Source organism: Prionailurus bengalensis, chromosome B3 (assembly GCF_016509475.1).
Source record: "Prionailurus bengalensis isolate Pbe53 chromosome B3, Fcat_Pben_1.1_paternal_pri, whole genome shotgun sequence".
In the NCBI taxonomy this organism is placed as follows: Eukaryota; Metazoa; Chordata; class Mammalia; order Carnivora; family Felidae; genus Prionailurus; species Prionailurus bengalensis.
The window spans coordinates 100,738,830-100,761,585 of NC_057355.1; the positions used below are offsets into that span (position 1 = coordinate 100,738,830).

At 35.6% G+C, this 22,756-nt stretch overlaps 1 protein-coding gene across 3 annotated transcripts in view; it reads right to left on the minus strand.

Moving 5' to 3' along the window:
• Positions 1-1,757: 1,757 nt before the first annotated feature.
• Positions 1,758-22,756, minus strand: part of TXNDC16 (thioredoxin domain containing 16) — a 143,108-nt gene continuing 122,109 nt past the window's right edge. For 2 of the 3 annotated variants that reach the window (XM_043556159.1, XM_043556158.1), the window contains exon 21: positions 1,758-3,856. In XM_043556159.1, coding sequence (XP_043412094.1) covers positions 3,588-3,856 — 269 coding nt within the window. In that variant the 3' untranslated portion in view covers positions 1,758-3,587. The remainder of the gene's footprint in view (positions 3,857-22,756) is intronic. The other variant, XM_043556160.1, reaches the window with a different exon arrangement.

Here is a 22,756-nt window from a genome sequence, read left to right on the forward strand (position 1 = left end):
GTTCCTCCCTTGCAGTGCAACCCACTGCCTATATAGGTTTCACCTGGCCCTCTTCTGATGGCACTGTGGGATTGGGGATCAGAGATCTAGTACAAATACTGACCCTCTGATAAATGCTATTACAGTGAGTAATAAAGTCCTTTTTCTCTGATTCAGGAAACTGTGGCACACTAACTTATAATTTGAAGGTAAAGTAAAATCTTAGACTCTTCCAAAGATATATGTATCTTTCTGCTTTAGTATTCTATTCTCTGCCAAAGGGGAAACTATTCATGTATCCTGTCTCCCCTTGAAAGGTCTTGTTGAGTTCCTTTGGTTACCTTCTCTGATGGGTGTTAAGGAAAATTATGATTTATGGGGCACCTGGGTGGTTCAGTTGTTAGAGCATCTGACTTCAGCTCAGGACATGATCTTGTGGTTTGTGGCTTCCAGCCCTGCATCAGGCTCTGTGCTGACAGCTCAGAGCCTGGAACCTCCTTCAGATTCTGTGTCTCCCTCTCACTCTGCCCCTCTCCTACTCATGTTGTGTCTCTTTCTCTCTCAAAAATAAATAAACATTAAAAAATTTTAATTATGATTTCTTGTTGTTAGGATGGGGTAACATTCTCTTGCAGCTTTCTACATCTTAAGGGGAGACACAGCTCCCAAGGTATACCTATTTGATTACTTTCTATTGCCAAAGATAGACACTTACTGATTTGTAAAGTCTATTGTTCTGCTAATGTACATGTTTAGCTTTTTAAAGCAGCATAAGCTCAGATGAGGAACTCTAAGAATTTTGAAAAACTGTCCATGGGATGTTTTATCACAGAGCTGGAAGCAGTGGACTAAGAATGCTGACCTTCCAGCATAGGTGAGGCCAGAGAGGGTGAAAGAATCTGATTCATGAGAGACATTCTGCAGAATGTACATGTGAAGTGGCCACCAAGTCTTCTAGAAGGCTGGGTTGTGTGTGGGGGCGACATTTAGGAAAACTATAACCACTTGGGTGTTAGAGAGAGGGCTTTTGAAGCTCTCAAAAATGAACAGGAGTATATGACAGAAAACCCTGAAAAGGATACAAAGAACAGATAGAAGAACAGCAAGTGGTATTGTGAGAAAACTCACTACATTCACTCTCACTTTCTGGTAAACAGAATCTAGATTTTTTTCTTTCTTTTTTTTTTTTTTTATGTTTACTTATTTACTTTGAGGAAGAGAGCACAAGGGGAGGGGCAGGAGAGAGGAAGAGAGAGAATCCCAAGCAGGCTCCATGCTGTCATGCAGAGCCTGATGTAGGGCTCCATCTCATGAATTGGGAGATCATGATCTGAGCTGAAATCAAGAGCTGAACACCAACTGACTGAGCCACCCACGTGCCCCCAGAATCTAGATTTCTTTTGTGAGATTTTCACTTTTGTGAAAGTCTGGTTAGGGCTCCCAATTAAAGTGCCCACTCTTCTCCTATCCAAGTTTCCCAGGATGCCCTGAGTCACAAAAGATAGAAAAGCAGTTGGAACTGATTCATCACTGAGCTGTTAGTTTCTCATACATCGATCCTAGAACAGCCTTGGTTCCCATCTTCTTAAAATGTGGCTTAATTTTTCCTCTAACTCTGTGAATTACCCAATATTCCCATTTTGCTTAAGTTTCTGTTACCTGCAACCAAAGAAACCCAACTGATACAGGGTAATACAGGTCAATTGATAATACAGTATCCATTGATACAGGTCCAACAGAGGACATGACGGAGGTCAAAGGAAGCTTTTGAACATAGGTAGCCTGAAATCTTGATACTTTATTTGAAATTATTAAAAGAACATGTCAACAACTGTCAAATTGGGTATGGTACAATAATCGATTTTATGTTTCTGTGTGCTTATAGTTAATTAGCATTTTCTAATGGTTAGGCTAGTGTTATTTTATTGCTACAACTATAATTAGAGTTCATTCTCAAATCTCCCATGTTAGAAATCAAAACAAATGAGAATGAACTGAAATAATATCCATTACATGCTACGGGAAAAATATCAAGAAGGGGGTGCTAACAGTAGCAAATGATCTATGTTACAATGAAATATAGCTATTTTTGCTTTTTAAGATTCTATTTATGAACCCAATTGTACTAGGCAAACTGTATGTGCAGAAAATTTCAAGAACCAGATACCCCAAGGAGGTATTAAAAGGGAGAAATATAGTGGAGCGCAAAGTACGATGTTCTCAACAAATGTCTCAAAAATATGCACCAAGCAAAAATGAGACAAACTGCTACAAACAGATCACCCTGACAAGTAAGTGCTTTTGGAATGAAAAATTAATTTTTTGGCTAATCTTTCCCTCTCATTATATAGATGAGGCTCTATGGCTTCTCCTCTCCATTATATAGATGAGGGAGACCAAATGATTTTTCCAAAGCTTACAAAGGTACATTTCACACATGACTTAGATCGGGGAGCCTTTTTGTGAAGAGGATAGCAGAATGTTTAAATTCTCTTCAACTTAGCAATATAACTTGTAGAATTAAGAGGTTTTAAGATTCTCTTATATACATTTTTATATATTATAAACATACAAGGTTATATAGATTATCATACACAACTATATATAATGTATATAATTGTGTGTGTGTGTGTGTGTGTGTGTGTGTGTGTGTGTACATCTCATCCTGAGTCATTTTTAGTGTTATCTCATTACTGTTCAAAAATATAAAAAAGAATTTATAATAAAAGATATGGTTGTGTTCAGATATAATTGGGATAAGACTACCTAATATGTATTTATCTTTAATATCCAAGATTTTTTTCAAATATAACTAAGCAGAATAAGAATATTCTACCACAGGTTAGTTTCAAACAAGATTACTCAACCTTGGCGCTACTGATATTTGGGCAGGATAATTCTTTGTTGTGAGGGGCTGTCCAATGCATGATAGGGTATCTAGCAGCATCCGTGGCCTCTACCCACCCCTAGATGCTAGTAATACCCCTAGTCACAAGCAAAAATGTCTCTTGACATTGCAAAATGTCCCCTCGGGGCAAAACTCCTTGGTTTAAAAACACTGGTTTTAACATCATGTCTACAACAAAGCAAATACAACTTCCAGCTGTATGATAACACTCTGAAGTCAACTATGATTAACCTAGAGTTAAATTTTTATTCTAATTCAAAATATATCATGGCTAGACCCAAGTTAAATTAATTATACCAGTTTTTGTCTAGAGCTGAACTTCCAATACAGTAGTCAGTCACTAGTCACATCGGAAGGGAGATGCACAGTGAGGGTGAAATACGCACTGGATTTTGAAGACTTGACAGAAAAAAAAGAATGTAAAAATATTGTAATTTTATGTTAACTGAGCTAGTTTGGGTATACTTGGTGAAATATTAAAATTAATTTCATCTGCTTTTACTTTTTTTAAAGGTGCTACTATAAAATTCTAAGTTACATATATGGCTCACATTATATTTCCATTGGACAACAATGGCCTAGAGACTGGAAGTGATTTAGTATTAATTTATAATAAATTCTTCAGTCTACCAAATAAGCTACAAAGACTTTGTAAAGCTCTCCACAGCCCTATGAAACCAGCTCATAACTCTTTTGAGCATCACAATTCTTTATTGTCATGCCTAAATGATTTGTCTCCTTCTTTAAACCAATTACTTCTATTCCAATGCTTTATTCTCAGTGTTTCAACTGGTTCTTTTCTGATTGTTGATTTATCTTCATGTTGTTTTTTATCATTCTTTTGCATGTTAGTTTCTTTTGTACACTCAGGCTCTTTCCTTGTGGGATGTTGAGATGCTGCGGCATCCATCATACTTAGAAAATCATAAGCAGGAAGAGGAGGTTTCCATTCCTGAGCAGGTAAAATTGCTGAAAGGAAGATACAACCAAAGGTTAATAATAACATCATCATACAGATACATTATAAAATATATTATTTTGAAAAATATATGTGTAAGAGTAAAGGCTTTATCAGTTTTTACTTATCTAAACAAAACTAGATTTTGTCATTGTCTAAGAAACTTGATACATCTGTCATTACTAGCCATTTTCATTTTTTATATTATATTTGCAAACTATTCTATTCTAAATAAAAGTTAGTATTAATAGAAAAAAATAAGGTCCAGAATCTCCCTGCTAGTTAACCCTTGTTGAGGTTAAAAAAAAAAAAAATAGCAATGTGGTAATGAGATTACATACAGATACAAGTTAAAATGAAAAAGCCTCCTGTTTCCCACCTTACCCAACTTTATCCCAAAAAACTGAAAAATTTTTTAAATTCCAGTATAAATAACATAGTGTTTTATTAGTTTCAGGTATACAATATAGTGATTCATCAATTCTACACATTACTCTCTGCTCATCTTGCTAAGTGTACTCTTAATCCCTTTACCTAGTTCACCCATCCCTCCACCCACCTTCCCTCTGGTAATCATCAGTTTGTTCTCTGTAATTAAGAGTCTGTTTTTTGGTTTGTCTCTTTTTTTCTTCAATTTGTTTCGTTTTTTAAATTCCATATATGAGTGAAGCCATATGGTATTTGTTTTTCTCTGACTTATTTCATTTAGCATTATAACTTCTAGGTCCATCCATGCTGTTGCAAATGGCAAGACTTATTTCTTTATGGCTGAGTAATATTCCATTGTGTATATATATACCACATCCTCAATTATCCATTTATCTATCAATAAACAGCTTGCTTCCATAGTTTGGCTGTTGTAAATAATGCTGCAATAAACATAAATGCTGCATATATCTTTTTGAATTAGCATTTTCATATTTCATGGGTAAATACCCTATAGCAGAATTACTGAATCATACGGTCTTCTATTTTTTTTTAAAATTTTTTGGAGATCCTCCATGCTGTTTTCCAAAGGGGATGCTCCAGTTTGTAATCCACCAACAATGCATGAGGGTTCCTTATTCTCTGCATCCTCATCAATACTTGTTGTTTCTTGTGTTTTTTATTTTAGCCATCCTGACAGGTGTGAGGTGATATTTCATTATGGTTTTGATTTGCATTTCTCTGATGATTAGTGATGTTGAGCATCTTTTCATGGGTTTGTTGACCATCTGGATGTCTTCTTTGGAGAACTATCTGTTCATGTCTTCTGCCCATATTTTAATTGCATTATTTGGTTTTTTGGTGCTGAGTTGCATAAGTTCTTTATATTTTTTGGATATTAACCCTTTCTCAGACATGTCATTTGTGAATGTCTTCTCCCATTCAGTAGACTGTCTTTTAGTTTTGTTGACTGTTTCCTATGCTATGCAGAAGCTTTTTATTTTGGTGGGTCCCCATAGTTTATTTTTGTTTTTGTTTCCCTTGCCCTAGGAGACATTATTAGAAAAATGTTGCTATGGGTAATGTCAAAGAGGTTATTCCCTTTGCTCTCTTCTAGAATTTTTATGGTTTCAGGCATCACATTTAAGCCCTAATCCATTTCGAGTTTATTTTTGTGTGTGGTGTGAGAAAGTAGTCCAGTTTCATTCTTTTGCATGTAGCTGTCCAGTTTCCCAACACCATTGTTGAAGAGACTATCTTTTTCTCATTACATATTCTCACCTCCTTTGTCAAAGATTAATTGACCACATGATTGCAGGTTTATTTTTGGGCTATCTATTCTGTTTCATTGATCTGTGTGTCTATTTTTATGCCAGTACCATACTGTTGTGGTTACCACAGCTTTGTAGTACATCTTGAAATCTGGGATTGTGATACCTCCAGTTTTATTCTTTCACGAGATTGCTTTAGCTGTTTCAGGGTCTTTTTTTCTGGTTCCATACACATTTGAGGGCTGTTCTAGTTCTGTGAAAAATGATATTGCTATTTGGTTTGGGATTACATTAAAATCTGAAGATTGCTTTGGGTAGTATGGACATTTTAACAATACTAATTCTTCTAACCCACAAGCATGGCACATCTTTCCATTTGTTTATGTTGTCTTTTTTCATCAATGTTTTATAGTTTTCATAGTATAGTTCTTTTACCTCCTTGGTTAAGTTTACTTCCAGGTATTTTATTATTTTTGGTGAAATTTTAAACGGGATTGTTTTCTTACTATCTCTTTCTACTACTTCATTGTTACTGTACAGAAATGCAATGGATTTCAATATATTGACTTTGTATCTTGCAACCTTATGGAATTCATTGATCGGTTTTTTAACGGAGTCTTTAGGGTTTTCTACATATAGGATCATGTCATCTACAAGTAGTGACAGATTTACTTCTTCCTTAGCAATATGGATGCCTTTTATTTCTTTTTGTCTCATTGCTGTGGTTAGGACTTCTAGTACCATGCTGAATAAAAGAGGTGACAGTGGACATCCTTTCTTTTTCCTACTCTTAGAGGAAAAGCTCTCAGTTTTTCACTTAGTTCAATGATGTTAACTGTAGGTTTTTCATATACAGACTTTATTATGTTGAGGTATGTTCCCTGTAAACTTACTTTGTTGAGACTTTTTATCATGAATGCATGTTATGATTTGTGAAATGTTTTTTTTTTTGTTTTTTTGTTTTTTTGTTTTTTGCATCTACTGAAGTGATCATATGGTTTTTATCCTTGGTCTTGTTGATGTGATGCATCACACTGATGATAATTTGTGGATATTGAACCATCCTTGATCCCAGGAATAAATCCCACTTGATCACGGTGAATACTTTTCTTAATGTATTTTTGAATTCTGTTTGCTAATACTTTGTTGAGGATTTTTGTATCTATGTTCATCAGAGCTTTGGCCTATAGTTCCTTTTTGTAGGGTCTTTATCTGATTTTGACATCGTGGTAATGCTGGCCTCCTAGAATGAATTTGAAAGCTTTCCTTACTCTTCTATTTTTTGGAATATTTTGAGAACAAGGTATTAACTTCCTTAAATGTTTGGTAGAATTCACCTGTGTAGCCGTCTGGTCCTGGATTTTTGTTTGTTGGGAGTCTTTGATTATTGACTCATTTTCATTGCTGATAATCAGTCTGTTCAATTTTTCTGTTTCTCCCTGATTCAGTTCTGGGAGGTTCTAGGTATGTAGGAATTTGTCTGTTTCTTCTAAGTTGTCCAATTTGATAGCATATGATTTTTCATAATATTCTCTTATAATCCTTTGTATTTCTATGGTGTCGATTATTTTGCCTCTATCATTTCTGATTTTATGTGTTTCAGTCCTCTCACTTTTTTTTTCCTCCCATGATCTGGCTAAACGTTTATCAATTTTGTTGATCTTTTCAAAGAACTAGCTCCTGGTTTCACTGATTTTATTATTTCCTTCCTTCTACTGGTTTTGGGTTTTGTTTGTTCTTTTTCTAGTTTCTTTAGGTGAAAGATTAGTTTGAGATTTTTCTTGCTTCTTGAGGTGGGCCTGTATTGCTCTAAACTTCCCTTTTAGAACAACTTTTGCTGCATCCCAAAGATTCTGGACCATTATGTTTTCATTTTCGTTGTCTGTCTATATTTATTTCCATTCTCTCTGTATTTATTTCCTTTTTGGTTTCTTGGTTGGCCCATTCATTGTTTAATAGCATGTTACTTAACCTCCAGGTAGTTGTATTCTTCCATATTTTTTCTTGTAACTGACTTCTAGTTTCATAGGGTTGTGGTCAGAATAGACACATAGTATTATGACTTCAGTCTTTTTTAATTTATTGAGACTTGTTGTGTGGCCTAATATGTGCTCTATTCTGGAGAATGTTTCATGTGCACTTGAAGAGAATGTGAATTCTGCTGTTTTAGGATAGAATGTTCTGAATATCTGTTAGATCCATCTGGTCCAATGTGTCATCCAAAGCCAATGTTTCCTTGTTGATTTTCTGTTTGGGTGATCTATCCATTGACGTAAGTGAGGTGTTAAAGTTCCCTACTATTATTGTATTACTCTCAATTACTTCCTTTATGTTTGTTACTAGCTGCTTTATGTATTTGGGTGCTCCCATGTTGATGTATAAATATTTATCATTGTTTATATCTTCTTGGATTGTTTTTTTAATGAATATATAGTGTCCTTTTTTTGGTCTGTTGTTATAATCTGTTTTAAAGTCCATTTTGTATTATATGCCTATTGCTACCCTGGCTTTCTTTTCACTTCCATTTGCATGATAAATGCTTTTCTGTCAGTTCACTTTCAATCTCCATGTGTCTTTAGGTTTGAAATGAGTCGCTTATAGGTAGCATATAGATGGTCTTGCTTTTTTTAATCCATTCCCTCACTCTTTCTTTTTTTTTTTTAAATTTTTTTTTTCAATGTTTATTTATTTTTGGGACAGAGAGAGACAGAGCATGAATGGAGGAGGGGCAGAGAGAGAGGGAGACACAGAATCGGAAACAGGCTCCAGGCTCTGAGCCATCAGCCCAGAGCCTGACGCGGGGCTCGAACTCACGGACCGCGAGATCGTGACCTGGCTGAAGTCGGACGCTTAACCGACTGCGCCACCCAGGTGCCCCAGTCACTCTTTCTTTTTGAATGTAGCAAGGTAATTATTCATAGGTTGCATTTATTGCCATTTGATACTTGTTTTATGGTTGTTTTAGTAGTTCTTTGTTCCTTTATTCTCTTGCCTTATTCTCTCATGATTTACTGGGTTTCTTTAGTGATATACTTGGATTCCCTTCTCTCTCTGTCTCTGTATCTCTTTTTTTGCATATCTGTTACTAGTTTTTGACTTGTTGTTACCATTAGGTATATATATATGTAACATCTTATGCATATAGTAGTCTATATTAAGTCTATATTTAGTTTGAACCCATTCTTTACTCTTCCCCACCCATGTTTTAAGTATATGATGTCATACTTCACATCCTTTTATTTTGTGAATCTCCTGATTTTTACATATAAACTTAATTTTACTGCTCTTGTGCTTCCTACTTTTCCTACTCCTGCTCATGGGCTTTCCTTTCCACCCAGAGTCCTGTTTAATATTTTTCATAGGGCTATTTTAATGGTCACGAATTCTTTTAACTTTTGTCTGGGAAACTCTCCTTCTAGTCTAAAAATATTTTTTAACGTTTTTATTCATTTTTTGAGAGACAGAAAGAGATGGTGAGTGGAGGGGGGGCAGAGAGAGAGGGAGACAGAATCTGAAGTAGGCTCTAGGCTCTGGGCTCTCAGCACAGAGCCCGAGGCGGAATTTGAACCCACAAACTGTGAGAGCATGACCCAAGCTGAAGTCGGATGCTTAACTGACTGAGCCACCCAGGCACCCCCTCTCATTCTACTCTAAATGACAGCTTCACTAGATATTCTTGGCACCAGATATTTTCCTTTCAGCACTTTGAATATATTATGCCACTCTCTTGCAGCCTGCAAAATTCCTGCTGAAAAATCTGACAGCCTTATGGGATTTCCCTTGTAGTAACTGTTTTCTTTTCTCTTGCTGATTTTAAAATTCTCAACCAGTACTTTTTGCCATTTTAATTACGTGTCTTGGTGCAGACCTCCTTAGGTTGATTTTGTTGGGGGCTCTCTGTGCCTCCTGGATCTAGATTTGTTTCTTTTCCCAGGTTTGGGAAGTTTTCAGCTGTTATTTCTTCACATAAATTTTCTGCCTGCTTTTCTCTTCTCTTTCTGAGATCCCTATAATGCAAATGTTATTACACTTGATGGTGTCACTGAGTTCCTTATATCTATTTTCATTTTTCATTATTTTTTCTTTCAGCTTGCTTTCCTCCAAGTTGCCAATCCATTCTTCTGCTTCTTCTAGTCTTCTGTTTATTCCATCTAGTGTATTTTTACTTTGCTATTGAGTTAATCTCTGATTGATTCTTTTTTGTTTTATAGATCTTTGTTAAAGGTCTCTCTGAGGTCCTCCACTCTTTTCTCAAGTCTAGCAAGTATCTTTATGACCATTACTTTAAATTCTCTGTGAGGCATATGACTTATTTCCATTTTGTTTAGCTCTCTTGCTGTGATTTTTGTTCTGTTCTTTCATTTGGGACATATTCTTCTGTCTCATTTTTTCAAACTCTGTTTCATTGTATTAGGAAAGTCAGGTATGTCTCCTGCTTTTGAAAATAGTGGCCTTGTGAAGAAGAGGTACTGTAGTGCCCTGGATTCCAGGGTCCCCTGTTCACCAGAACCTGGTGCTTCATGAATGTTGTTGTGCCTGACTATTGCAGTTGAGCCACTTTTGCTTCAGTGCAGTTGTCTGCAATGACTCTGCCTCTGTGGACAGGGCAATCCCTGTGTTGTTAGTGGGCCAGTCTGGGGCCACCTTGGGCTTCAGCTGAGCCAGAACAGGTATTTGCCAGAGATGCAGTAGCACAGGGCACTTTCCCTGTGTTGTCCACTGAGGAGCTTCTGTTGGTGGGTGGGGCCTGCAGTCTGACCAACTGGTTTCCCCCAGCCCACTGCTGGGGCTGCATTTGGACTGGTGTTTGTGGTTATCTTCTTCTCTCTCCAAGACCAGCTGGACCACTTTGAAGTGGTGCTGGTCCCTGTCACAGCTGCTGGTACACTGCCATGCTTGTGGCACCACTTTGGATAGGCTCTAGCCAAAGGCATATTGGAGGGGCATGTCCACTGGAGAATGCAAAGGAGGATTAGTAAGTTAGGTGGAGAGTGTTGGCACTGAGCTGTTTCCCCCAGGTGTCATGTATCTAGGCTGGGGGTCGGGCAGGGGAGCAAAGTGGTGCCTGCCAGCTCCTTTTGCTTCCTAGAGAAGTCTCCTAGAGATCCCTGCCACCCCCAGCACACACTGAGATTAGTAAATAAATCTCCTTCTGATATACCCCAAGTGTTTTTCAAACTGCTTCTTATATTCTGTATCTCTGTTTGACTGTTTATTATGCTCTTTAAGGGTGGGGACTCCATCCTCCAAGTTCTCCCAGAGAACCCACTAAATTTTAACATTCTAAGTGTTAAGCCCTGCTGGTTGTAAGAACTTATAAAATTAGGCTTCTCTGGTTTTCAAAGCCAAAATGTGGGGGTTTGTCTTCCCCATGTGGGTTTCCCATGACTGTAGTGTTTTGTGTGACGGTCTGTTTCTCTTTCCTCTGTGAGCCTGCAGGGTCTCTCTCTCCTGAGGATACTCTTGTGGGTCTCTTTAGCTCCCCACCATGTCTCTGCCCTTTATACCTTCTTTGCCGCCCCTTGTCTACAATTAGCTGTGAAGAGTCTATTCTGACAGTTTTTGAGTCATTTTCTGGGTTTTTACATTGATGTGGGTGTTATCTAGTTGTATCCATGGGATGAGGTAAATTTAGCATCTTCTTCTTGTCATTTTCCCAAGAAGTTCCCCTGCAACTATTTCTTATGAATCATTACAGAATTTTTTTTTTGGAACAAACACATTTATTGTTTAGACAAGTATTCCTTTACATTTTAAAGCATTTCGTTTTTGAAACTTTTTTTTTCTTAAATTTCAGTGTATTTGACACACACAGTTACATTACGTTCAGGTGTGTAACATATTGATTCAATAAATTTTTACGTATGCTACACTCACCATAAGTGTAGTTACCATCTCTCACCACGTAATTCCATTAAAATAGCATTGACTATATTCCCTATGCTATACCTTTCCATCCCCATGACTTATTCATTCCATAGCTGGAAGCCTGTATCTCCCACTTACCTTCACCTGTTGTTTCCCATCCCCCCTTTACCCTTCCTCTCAGGCAACCATCAGTTTGTTCTCTGTAGTTATACGTCTAGGCTTTTTCCTTGTTCATTAGTTTTGTTCTTCAGATTTCACAAAGAAGTGGAATCATATGGTATCTTTCTCTGACTTATTTCCCTTAGTGCAATACCCTTTAAGTCCATCCATGTTGGTGAGCATGTGGAAAAAAAAGAACCCTTGTGGAGTATTGGTGGGAATGTAAACTGGTTCAGCCAATGTGGAAAACACTGGAAAACATCTCAAAAAATTTAAATGGATGGCACAAGAACAGATATTCAGATCAATGGAACAGAATAGAGAACCTAGAAATGGACCCACAAATGTATGGCCAACTAATCTTTTACAAAGCAGGAAAGAATATCCAATGGAATAAAGACAGTGGTGCTGGGAAAACTGGACAGCAACATGCAAAAGAATGAACCTGGACAACTTTCTTACACCATACACAAAAATAAACTCAAAATGGATGAAAGACCTCAATGTAAGACAGGAAGCCATCAAAATCCTTGAGGAGAAAGCAGGCAAAAACCTCTTTGATCTTGGCTGCAGCAACTTCTTACTCAATATGTCTCCGGAGGCAAGGGAAACAAAAGCAAAAATGAACTACTGAGACCTCATCAAAATAAAAAGCTTCTGCTTTTTATTAAAAGCGAAGAAAACAATCAGCAAAACTAAAAGGCAACTGACAGAATGGGAGCAGCTATTTGCAAATGACATTTCAGATAAAGGGTTAGTATCCAGAATCTATAAAGAACTTATCAAACTCAACACCCAAAAAAACAAATAATCCAGTGAAGAAACAGGCAAAAGGCATGAACAGACACTTCTCCAAGGAAAACATCCAGATGGCCAACCGACACATGAAAAAATGCTCAACATCACTCATCATCAGGGAAATACAAATGAAAACCACAAGGAGATACCACCTTACACCTGTCAGAATGGCTAACATGAACAACTCAGGCAACAATAGATGTTGGCGAGGATGTGGAGAGAGGATCTCTTTTGTATTGTTGGTGGGAATGCAAGCTGGTGCAGCCACTCTGGAAAACAGTATGGAGGTTCCTCAAAAAACTAAAAATAGAACTACCCTAGGACCCAGCAATTGCACTACTAGGCATTTATCCATGGGATACAGGTGTGCTGTTTCAAAGGGACACATGCACCCCCATGTTTATAGCAGCACTATCAACAATAGCCGAAGTATGGAAAGAGCCCAAATGTCCATCGATGGACAAATGGATAAAGAAAATGTGGTGTGTGTGTGTGTGTACACACACACACACACACAATGGAGTATTACTCAGCAATCAAAAATAATGAAATCTTGTCATTTGCAACTATGTGGATGGAACTCGAGGGTATTATACTAAGTGAAATTAGTCAGAGAAAGACAAAAATCATATGACTTCACTCATATGAGGACTTTAAGAGACAGAAACAGATGAACATAAGGGAAGGGAAACAAAAATAATATAAAAGCAGGGAGGGGGACACAACAGAAGAGACTCATAAATATGGAGAACAAACTGAGGGTTACTGGAGGGGTTCTGGGAGGGGGGATGGGCTAAATGGGTAAGGGGTATTAAGGAATCTACTCCTGAAATCATTGTTTCTCTGTATGCTAATTTGGACATAAATTTTAAAAAATAAAATAAAAAATAAAAAAATAAATAAAAATGGAAATACCATATGATCCAATAATTCCGGTACTAGTATTTACACTAATTTGAAAAGACACATGCACCCTGTGTTTACTGCAGCATTATTTACAATAGTGAAGATATGGATGCAACCCAAGTATCCATCTATAGATGTTTTTGAAGCTTTTGATTTAGTTTCCATACACTTTATGAAAACAAGTTCATTTTATAAAAATAACTATAGACAGGAATACTTAAAAATCGTGATAGAATCAATTGTACTGTAAAGAGACAGTGATTGGATAGTGTCTTAGATAGGTTTCATGGTAGTGAATTTGAACATTATTTTAAAACATTGGTCAGAAGAGAAAAACTGATTTAATCTAACATATAAGTAAATTCACTAACTCTTCTCCATTTAGTAGACATACTTTACCATAAAAAAATTAGAGTGTATTTGCCCATTTAAAATAATATTTTGAGAAATAAGGAAATGTGCAAGTAAACCTTTAAAAAATAAATTCCAGTGAAAGAATCTCTATACTATTAACATGAAAAAAAATGTTGATAAAATACAAACTTAAGCATGTCTCATAAATGAAATAAATACCCTTAAAAGCTTAGAAAATTCATATAAATTTAAATTTCCAGAGGCGGATTAAAAGCTCCAAGAAAAATTTGCATAAATACATATGCAGTTTATCTATACTTGATATATAATTTCCTCATGCAGATTCAATTATATGAAATTCTAGTACATGGCATATAGGCAGGTTATTAAATTTAGGCTACACCTGTAGTTGATATTTAAAATTACTGTTGTGAGGTTAGCAGATTCAAAAATGACCAATATTTAAAATATTTTCTTCAATATAAGGAATAGGTAAGAGGTAAGAATGTTTGTTGTTTGCAAAATCCAGATAAAGTATGTTTATTAAAGATATTAAGTTATCTTTTTTTTTAATTTTTTTTCAACATTTTAAAATTTATTTTTGGGACAGAGAGAGACAGAGCATGAATGGGGGAGGGGCAGAGAGAGAGGGAGACACAGAATCGGAAACAGGCTCCAGGCTCCGAGCCATCAGCCCAGAGCCTGACGCGGGGCTCGAACTCACGGACCGCGAGATCGTGACCTGGCTGAAGTCGGACGCTTAACTGACTGCGCCACCCAGGCGCCCCGACATTAAGTTATCTTTAAGGAAAGTCCAACTTGAAACATAACAAATACTTAGCATATTTATTTCTAGGTAAGGTAAACACTGTAGCCTAGTGGTCTGACATAATGGCAAAATGCCTGTAGTAGGCATTTCAATTCTGCTACTTATTTGCTAAGAAAACTCTACAAAGGTCCCAATGTTTTCAATTCTAAGTAAAACTGTACTCTCATCATGTATGAATAATAAATGCTTTATCAAATTAGTAATGATAATAATAGTTAACGTTTATTGAGCCTTTACTGTGTGCCCAACATTATTCTTTTAATCTTTACAATACTGTGAAGTAAGTATAATTTTTATCCCAATTTTATAGATGAGAAAATCAAGACCTAAAAAGGCCAACGAACTTGAAGAAGGTTAAATGGAAATCTCAAATAAGAACAGCAAGTTGTCACAATTTTACAGAGATTAAGATGTGCAACAAGCATAGTAAAGCAGACACACGTGGCATTGCATTACAGATTCAGGCTTTTCTGGGAGTAGCTACAACACCCCAATCTCAGATCTGTCTCTCAAAGAGTGACGACAGCAGGTCCTGTTAGCACAGAAGACAAGACCCAATACACCAAAGTACTACTCAGTTTGCTTCTTTCCTGCTGCAGAGGCTGCAGGAAAAATTTAAGAATAGGAACACTGATATAAAGAAATAATGGAAATCAAAGAGTGACTTGGCAAAGGCATTAACAAAATTACAATGGAAGATATACCAGTCTCAGGAAACTAAAAAGAAAATAATTCTGGTTCTTTCCTCTTGGTAATTTTGAGTTGAGGAATCGAAGCCCTACTGACGTTCCTTGAATGAAAGGATCTCTATAAGAATAATGGTAATACTTCAGATTTTACACCTTACAAAGTATTTTTATGTACATTACTTTTATTTGATTTTTAAAATAATTATGTGACATAGAGTAGGAACTATTAATCTCATTTTATAGTTGCAGAGGAGGAAACAAAGACTTGCCTAGAGCCACACCATTAGTAATCAAGGAGGTTGGATAATGAGCTCAGGTTTCTGTACCTTTGAACATCACCACCTTTTTTACTTATTTTTTTAAATTGAAGTACTGTTGACATACAATATTAGTTTCAGGTTATAACAGAATGATTTGACATTTGTATATATTATGAAATGATCACCATACATCTAATTACCATCTATCACCATAGAAAATTAGAATATTAACTACATTCCCTATGATGTACTTTTCATCCCCATGACTTATTTTATAACTGAAAGTCTGTACCTCTTAATGCACTTTGTGTCTTTTGTCCATTCCTCCTCCAATCCCCTCCCCTCTGAAAACCAGTTCTGTGTCTGTTATGTTTTTTAGATTCTACATATAAGTGATATCACACAGTATTTGTGTTCCTCTCTCATTTCATTTAGCATCACTCTAGGTCCATTCATGTTGTCACAAATGGCAAGATTTCATTCCTTTTTATGGATGAGCAATATTCCGTTGTGTATAAATATCACAACTTCTTTATCTATCTATGGACACTTGGGTTGCATCCATATCTTTGCTATTGTAAATAATGTAAATAATGCTGCAGTAAACATAGGGGTGCACATATCTTTTCAAATTAGTGTTTGCAATTTCTTTGGGTAAATACTCAGAACTGAAATTACTAAATCACATGGTATTTTATTTTTAATCTCTTGAGGAATCTCTACACTGTTTTCCACAGTGGCTGTACCAATTTACATTCTCACCAACAGTGAACAAGGGTTTGCTTTTTTCCACATCCTTGCCAATGCTATTTTTTGTCTTTTTGATACTAGCCATTCTGACTAGTATGAGGTGAGATCTCATTGTGGTTTGGATTTGCATCTCCCTGATGATTAGTGACGTTGAACGTTTTTTCATGTGTCTGTTGGCCATTTGTATGTCTTATCTGGAAAAATGTCTAATTAGGCCCTCTGCCCATTTTAAATTGGATTATTTGTTTTCTTGGTGTTGAGATATATGTGTTCATTATATATTTTAGATATTAACTCCTGATCAGATGTATCATTTACAATATCATTACAAATATCTTCTCTCATTCATTAGGTTCCCTTTTCATTTGTTGATAGTTTCTTTTGCTGTGCAAAAGCTTTTTAGGTTGATATTGTTACAACTGTTTATTTTACTTTTGTTTCCCTTGCCTGGAGAGACATCTAGAAAAATATTGCTAAGGCTGATGTCCAAGAGTTTACTGCCTATGCTTTTTTTTTTTTTTAAGTTTATTTGTTTTTGAGAGAGAGACTATGTGCATGCACTAGCAGGAGAGAGGCAGAGAAGAGAGGGAGACACAGAATCCAAAACAGGCTCCAGGCTCTGAGCTGTCAGCACAGAGTCTGGTGTGGGGCTCAAACCCACAAACCATGAGATTATGACCTGAGCTGAAGTCAGACACTTAACTGACTGAGCCACCCAGATGCCTCTGCCTATGTTTTCATTTAGGAGTTTTATACATTTAGGTCTTTAATCCATTTTGAGTTTATTTTTGTGTATGGTATAAGAAAGTGATCCAGTTTCATTCTCTGGTATGTAGCTATCTAGTTTTCCTAACATAATTTATTGAAGAAACTGTCTTTTTCCCATTGTATATTCAGGCCTCATTTGCTGTAGATTAATTCACTATATAAGAGTGGGGTTTATTTTTGGGCTCTGTCTTCTGTTCCATTGATCCATGTGTCTGTTTTTGTACCAGTACCATTCTGTTTTAATATAGCTTTGTAGTATTGTTTGAAACCTGACATTGTGATATCTCCAGCTTCGTTTTTCTTTCTCAAGATTGCTTTGGCTGTCTTTTGTGGTTCCATACAGATTTTAGGATTATTTGTTCTAGTTCTGTGAAAATACTATTGGTATTTTGATCCGGACTGCATTGAATCTGTAGATTGCTTTGGGTAGTATGGCCATATTAACAGTATTAATTCCTCCAGTCCATGAGCATGGTATATCTTTACATTTGTTATCTTCAATTTCTTTCATCAGTGTCTTCAGAGTACAGGTCTTTTACCTCCTTGGTTAAATTTATCCCTACGTATTCTTTTTTTGGATGCAGATGTAAATGGATTGTTTGCTTAATTTCTCTTTCTGCTAGTTCATAATTACTATTTAGAAACATAAAAGATTTCTGAATATTAACTTTGTATCCTCCAACTTTATTGAATTCATTTATCAGTTCTAATAGTTTTTTTTGGTAGAGTTTTTAGGGTTTTCTATATATGGTATCAGGTCATCTGTAAATAATGACAGTTTTACTTACACTTATCAATTTGAATGTCTTTGATTTTTTTTTTCTTGTCTGATTGCTATAGCTAGGAAAGTGGTGAGAGTGGATGGGCATCTTTTCTTGTTCTTCATCTTAAAGGAAAAGCTTTCAACTTTTCATCACTGAGTATGATGTTAGCTGTGGTTTTGATGTATATGGCCTTTATTATATTGAGGTGCATACCCTCTGTACTCATTTTCTTGAGAGTTCATATGAACAGATGTTGAATTTTATCAAATGCTTTTTCTGCATCTATTGAGATGATTACATAATTTTTATCTTTCATTTTTCTAATGTGGCATAGCCTGTTGATTGATTTGCAGATACTGAACCATCCTTGCATCCCTGAAATAAATCCCATTTGACTATGCTGAATGATGCTTTCAATATATTTTAAATTCATTTTGCTAATATTTTGTTACAGATTTTTTCATCTATGTTCATCAGGGATGTTGGTCTGTAATTTTCTTTCTTTTTTTTTTTCTTGTAGCATCTATGTCTGGTTTTGGTATTAGGGTAATGCTGGGCTTATAGAATAAATGTGGAAGAATTCTTTCCTCTTAGACTTTTGGGATACTTTGAAGGATAGATATTAATTCTTTATTTTTGGTAGAATTCACCTGTGAAACCATCTGGTCTAGAACTTTTGTTTGTTGGAAGTTTTTTTATTACTGATTCAATGTTGGTGGAAGTAATCAGTCTATTTAAACTTCCTATTTTTTCCTGGTTTGGTCATGGAAGTTTGTAAATTTCTAGGAATTTATCCATTTCCTCTAGGTTGTCAAATTATTTAGCATATAATTTTTCATGGTAGTCCCTTATAATCCTTTGTATTTCTGTGGTGCTATAACTTCTCTTTCATCCTGAGGGTATTTGAGTCCTCTCTCTCTCTCTCTCTCTCTCTCTCAATGAGTCTGGCTAAAGGTCTATCAATTTTGTTTATCTTTCCAAAGAATCACACCTTAGTTTCATTGATCTTTTCTACTATTTTTTTAGTCTCTACTTCATTTATTTCCACTCTAATCTTTATTATTTCCTTCCTTCCGTAACTTTGGGCTTTGTTCTTTTTCCAGCTCCTTTAGGTATAAGGGTGTATAAGTTTTCTTGTTCCTGAAGTAGGTCTATATTGCTATAGACTGCACTCTTAAAATTATTTTTGCTGCCTCTCAAACATTTTGAACCCATGAGTTTCCATTTTCATTTGTCTCTAGTTTTTTTGTTTTTTTTTTTTTGCTCTTTGATTTCTTTGTTGACCCACTGGTTGTTTGGTGATATGTTGTTTAACCACTATGTGTTTGTGGGGTTTTCTTCCAGCTTTTTTTCCTTCTATTTCTAGTTTCATACCATTGTGGTGGGAAAAATGCATGATATGATTTCATTCTTCTTAAGTTTATTGAGACTTGTTTTGTGGCCTAACCTGTCATCTTTCCTGGAGAATGTTCCATATGTACTTGAAATAAATGTGTATTCTGTTGTTTTGTATAAAATGTTCTGTATATATCTATTAAGTCCATCTAATGGAATATGTCATTCAAACTCACTGTTTCCTTATTGATTTTCAGTCTGGATGATCTTTCCATTGAAGTAACCAGAGTGTTAAAAGTCCCCTACTTGTATTGTATTACTGTCAATTTTTCCCTTTATGTCTGTTAATATTTGCTTTATATAATTAGGTATTCCTATGTTGGGTGCATAGATATTTACAACTGTTAAATCTTGTTGGGTTGATCCCTTTGTTATTGTTATGCCCTTCACTGTTCCTTTTTACAGTCTTTGTTTTAATGTCTACATTTCCTGATAGAAGTATTATTACCCCAGCTTCATTTTGTTTCCATTTGCATGAAATACGTTTTTTCAATCTTTCACTTTCAGTCTGCATCTGTAAGTCTGAAGTGAGTCTCTTGTAGGAAATATATAGATGTGTCTTACTTTTTTCATCTATTCAGTTACTCTGTGTCTTTGATTGGAACATTTTTGCCTGCTTAAATTTAAAGTAGTTATTGAGGGTTGCTTGGCTGGCTCAGTCAGTACAGCATGCAACACTTGATCTTGGGATTGTGTATTCAAACCCCACAATGGGTGTGGAGATTACTTAGAAATAAAATCTTAAAAAAAATAATTATTGATAAGTGTGTACTTATTGCCATTTTGTTAACATTTTTCTAGTTGTTTTTGTAGTTCCAGTATGTTCCTTCATTCTCTTGTCCTCTTTCCTTGTGATTTGATAACTTTCTTTAATGTTAGGATTCCTTTCTCCTTATTTTTTGAGTATCTATTACAGATTTTTGGTTTGTGGTTACCATGAGGTTCATATAATACACACCCTGTATAAAGTAGTCCATTTTAAATGGATGGTCACTTTAGTTTGAAAACATCCTAAAAGCACTACATGTTTACTAGTTTCTCCCGCCCCAAAGTTTTATGTCTTTGGTGTCATATTATGCATCTTTTTCTTTTGTGTATCCATTAACTAATAACTTTAGAGATGGTAGATTTGACTACTTTTGTCTTTTAATATTCACTCTAGTTATAAGTGACTGATCCACTATCTTTATGTCTGCTTTTAACAGTGAGATTTTTTCCTTTCATAACTTCCTTCTAGTTATGGCCTTTTCTTTTCCATTTAAATAAGTCTCTTTAACATTCCTTGTAAGGCTGGTTTACTGGTGATGAACACCTTTAATATTTGTTTCTCTGGCAAATTCTTTGTCTTTCCTTCAATTGTGAATGATAACCTTGCCAAGTAGAGTATTCTGGGTTGAAAGGTTTTCCCTTCAGCATTTTGACTATATTATGCTATTCCCTTCTGGCCTGCAGAGTTTCTGCTGAAAAAATCAGCTGAGAGTTACACACAAGGGAATACCCGTAAGACTAGTTGATTTTCTCTTGCTGCTCTTAAGATTCTCTCTTCATCCTTAATTATTGTCATTTTAATGGTTTTGTCTTAGTGTGGACCTCTTTGGATTCACTTGGGGCTCTTTGTGTTCCTAGATCTGCATGTCTATTTCCTCCCCCAGGTTAGGGAAGTTTTCAGCTATTATTTCTTCAAATGTTTTCTGCCCTTTTCTCCCTTAAGCATCCCATGCCCCCAGAATGCAAATGTTCATCTGCTTGTTGTCTCAGAGATCTATTAAACTATCATCATTTTAATTATTTTTTTCTTTTTGCTTTTCAGCTTGAATGATTTGCACTACCCTTCCATCCATTCTTTGCATTCTCTAATCTACTTTGATTCCCTCTAACATTTTTTTCCTTTCAATTGTATTCTTCAGGTCTGATGGGTTCTTTTTTATAGTTTTTTTTTTTTTAGATTCAAGTTTTTATTTACATTCTAGTTACTTAACATAGTGTAATATTAGTTTTAGAAATAAAATTTAGTGATTCATCACTTACATTTAACACCCAATGCTCAACACAAGTGCCCTTAATATCCATTATTGTTTTAACCCATCCCCCCACCCACCTCTTCTCCGGCAACCCTCAATTTGTTCTCTATAGTTAAGAGTTTGTTTTATTGTTTGCCTCTCTTTTTGCTTCCCTATGTTCATCTGTTTCATTTCTTATATTCCACATGAGTGAAATTATATGGTATTTGTCCTTCTCTGACTTATTTCGCTTAGCATAATATACTCTAGCTCCATCCATACTGTTGCAAATGGCAAGATTTTTTTTTTGATGACTAATGTTCCATTACATGTATGTATGTATGTATGTATGTATGTATATAACTATATAGACACACACATTTTCTTTATACATTCATCAGTTGATGGACATTTGAGCTCTTTCCCTAATGTGGCTATTGTTGACAATGCTGCTATAAACATCAAGATGCATATATCCCATCAAATCAATATTTTTATTTCGTCTGGATAAATATCTAGTAGTGTAACTGTTATATTGTAGGGTAGATCTATTTTTAACTTTTAAAGGAACCTTCTTACTGTTATCCAGAGTGGCTGCACCAGTTTGCATTTCCAACAATGTTAAGGAGGTTCTCTTTCCTCCACATCCTCACCAACATCTGGTGTTTTGTGTATTGTTAATTTTAGCCATTCTGACAAGTGTGAACTGATACCTCATTGTAGTTTTGATTTGCATTTCCCTGATGATGAGTGATGTTGAGCATCTTTTCCTGTGTCTATTAGCCATCTGGATATCTTCTTTGGAAAAATGTCTATTCATGTCTTCAGGCCATATCTTAACTGGATTATTTGTTTTTTGGGTGTTCAGTTTGATAAGTTATTTATAAATTTTGGATACTAACATATTATCAGATATGTATGTTGCAAGTATTTTCTCTATTCTGTAGGCTACTTTTTAGTATTGCCCATTGTTTCTTTCCCTGTGCAGATTTTTATCTTGATGAAGTCCCAATAGTTCACTTTTATTTTTGTTTTCCTTGCCTGTGGAGATGTCTCTAGTAAGAAGTTGCTATGACTGATGTCACAAAGAGGCTGTGTTCTCCTCTAGGATTTTTGAGGGTTTCCTGTCTCATATTTAGGTCTTTCATCCATTTTGAATTTATTTTTGTGTACGGTATAAAAAACTGGTCCAGTTTCTTTTTTTTGCATGTTGCTATCTAGTTTTCCCAACACCATTTGATGAAGAGGCTGTCTTTTTTCCAATGGATATTCCTTCCTGCTTTGTCAAATAGTTGACCATATACTTGTGAGTCCATTTCTGGGCATTTTATTCTATTCTATTGATCTATGTGTCTGTTTTTATGCCAGTACCATACTGTCTTGATCACTACATCTTTGTAACATAACTTAAAGTCTGGAATTGTGATGCCTTCAGGTTTGCTTTTCTTTTTAAGATTGCTTTGGCTATTTTGCATCTTTTCTGGTTCCATACAAATTTTAGGATTGTTTGTTCTAGCTTTGTGAAAAATGCTAGGGATATTTTGAAGCATTTGGTGGAATGTTTTGTTGGATTTTCCATACAGAGTATCATGTTGTCTGTGAAGAGTGAAAGTTTGACCTCCTCCTGGATGATTTGGATGTCTTTTATTTGTGTTGTTTGATTGCTGAGGCTAA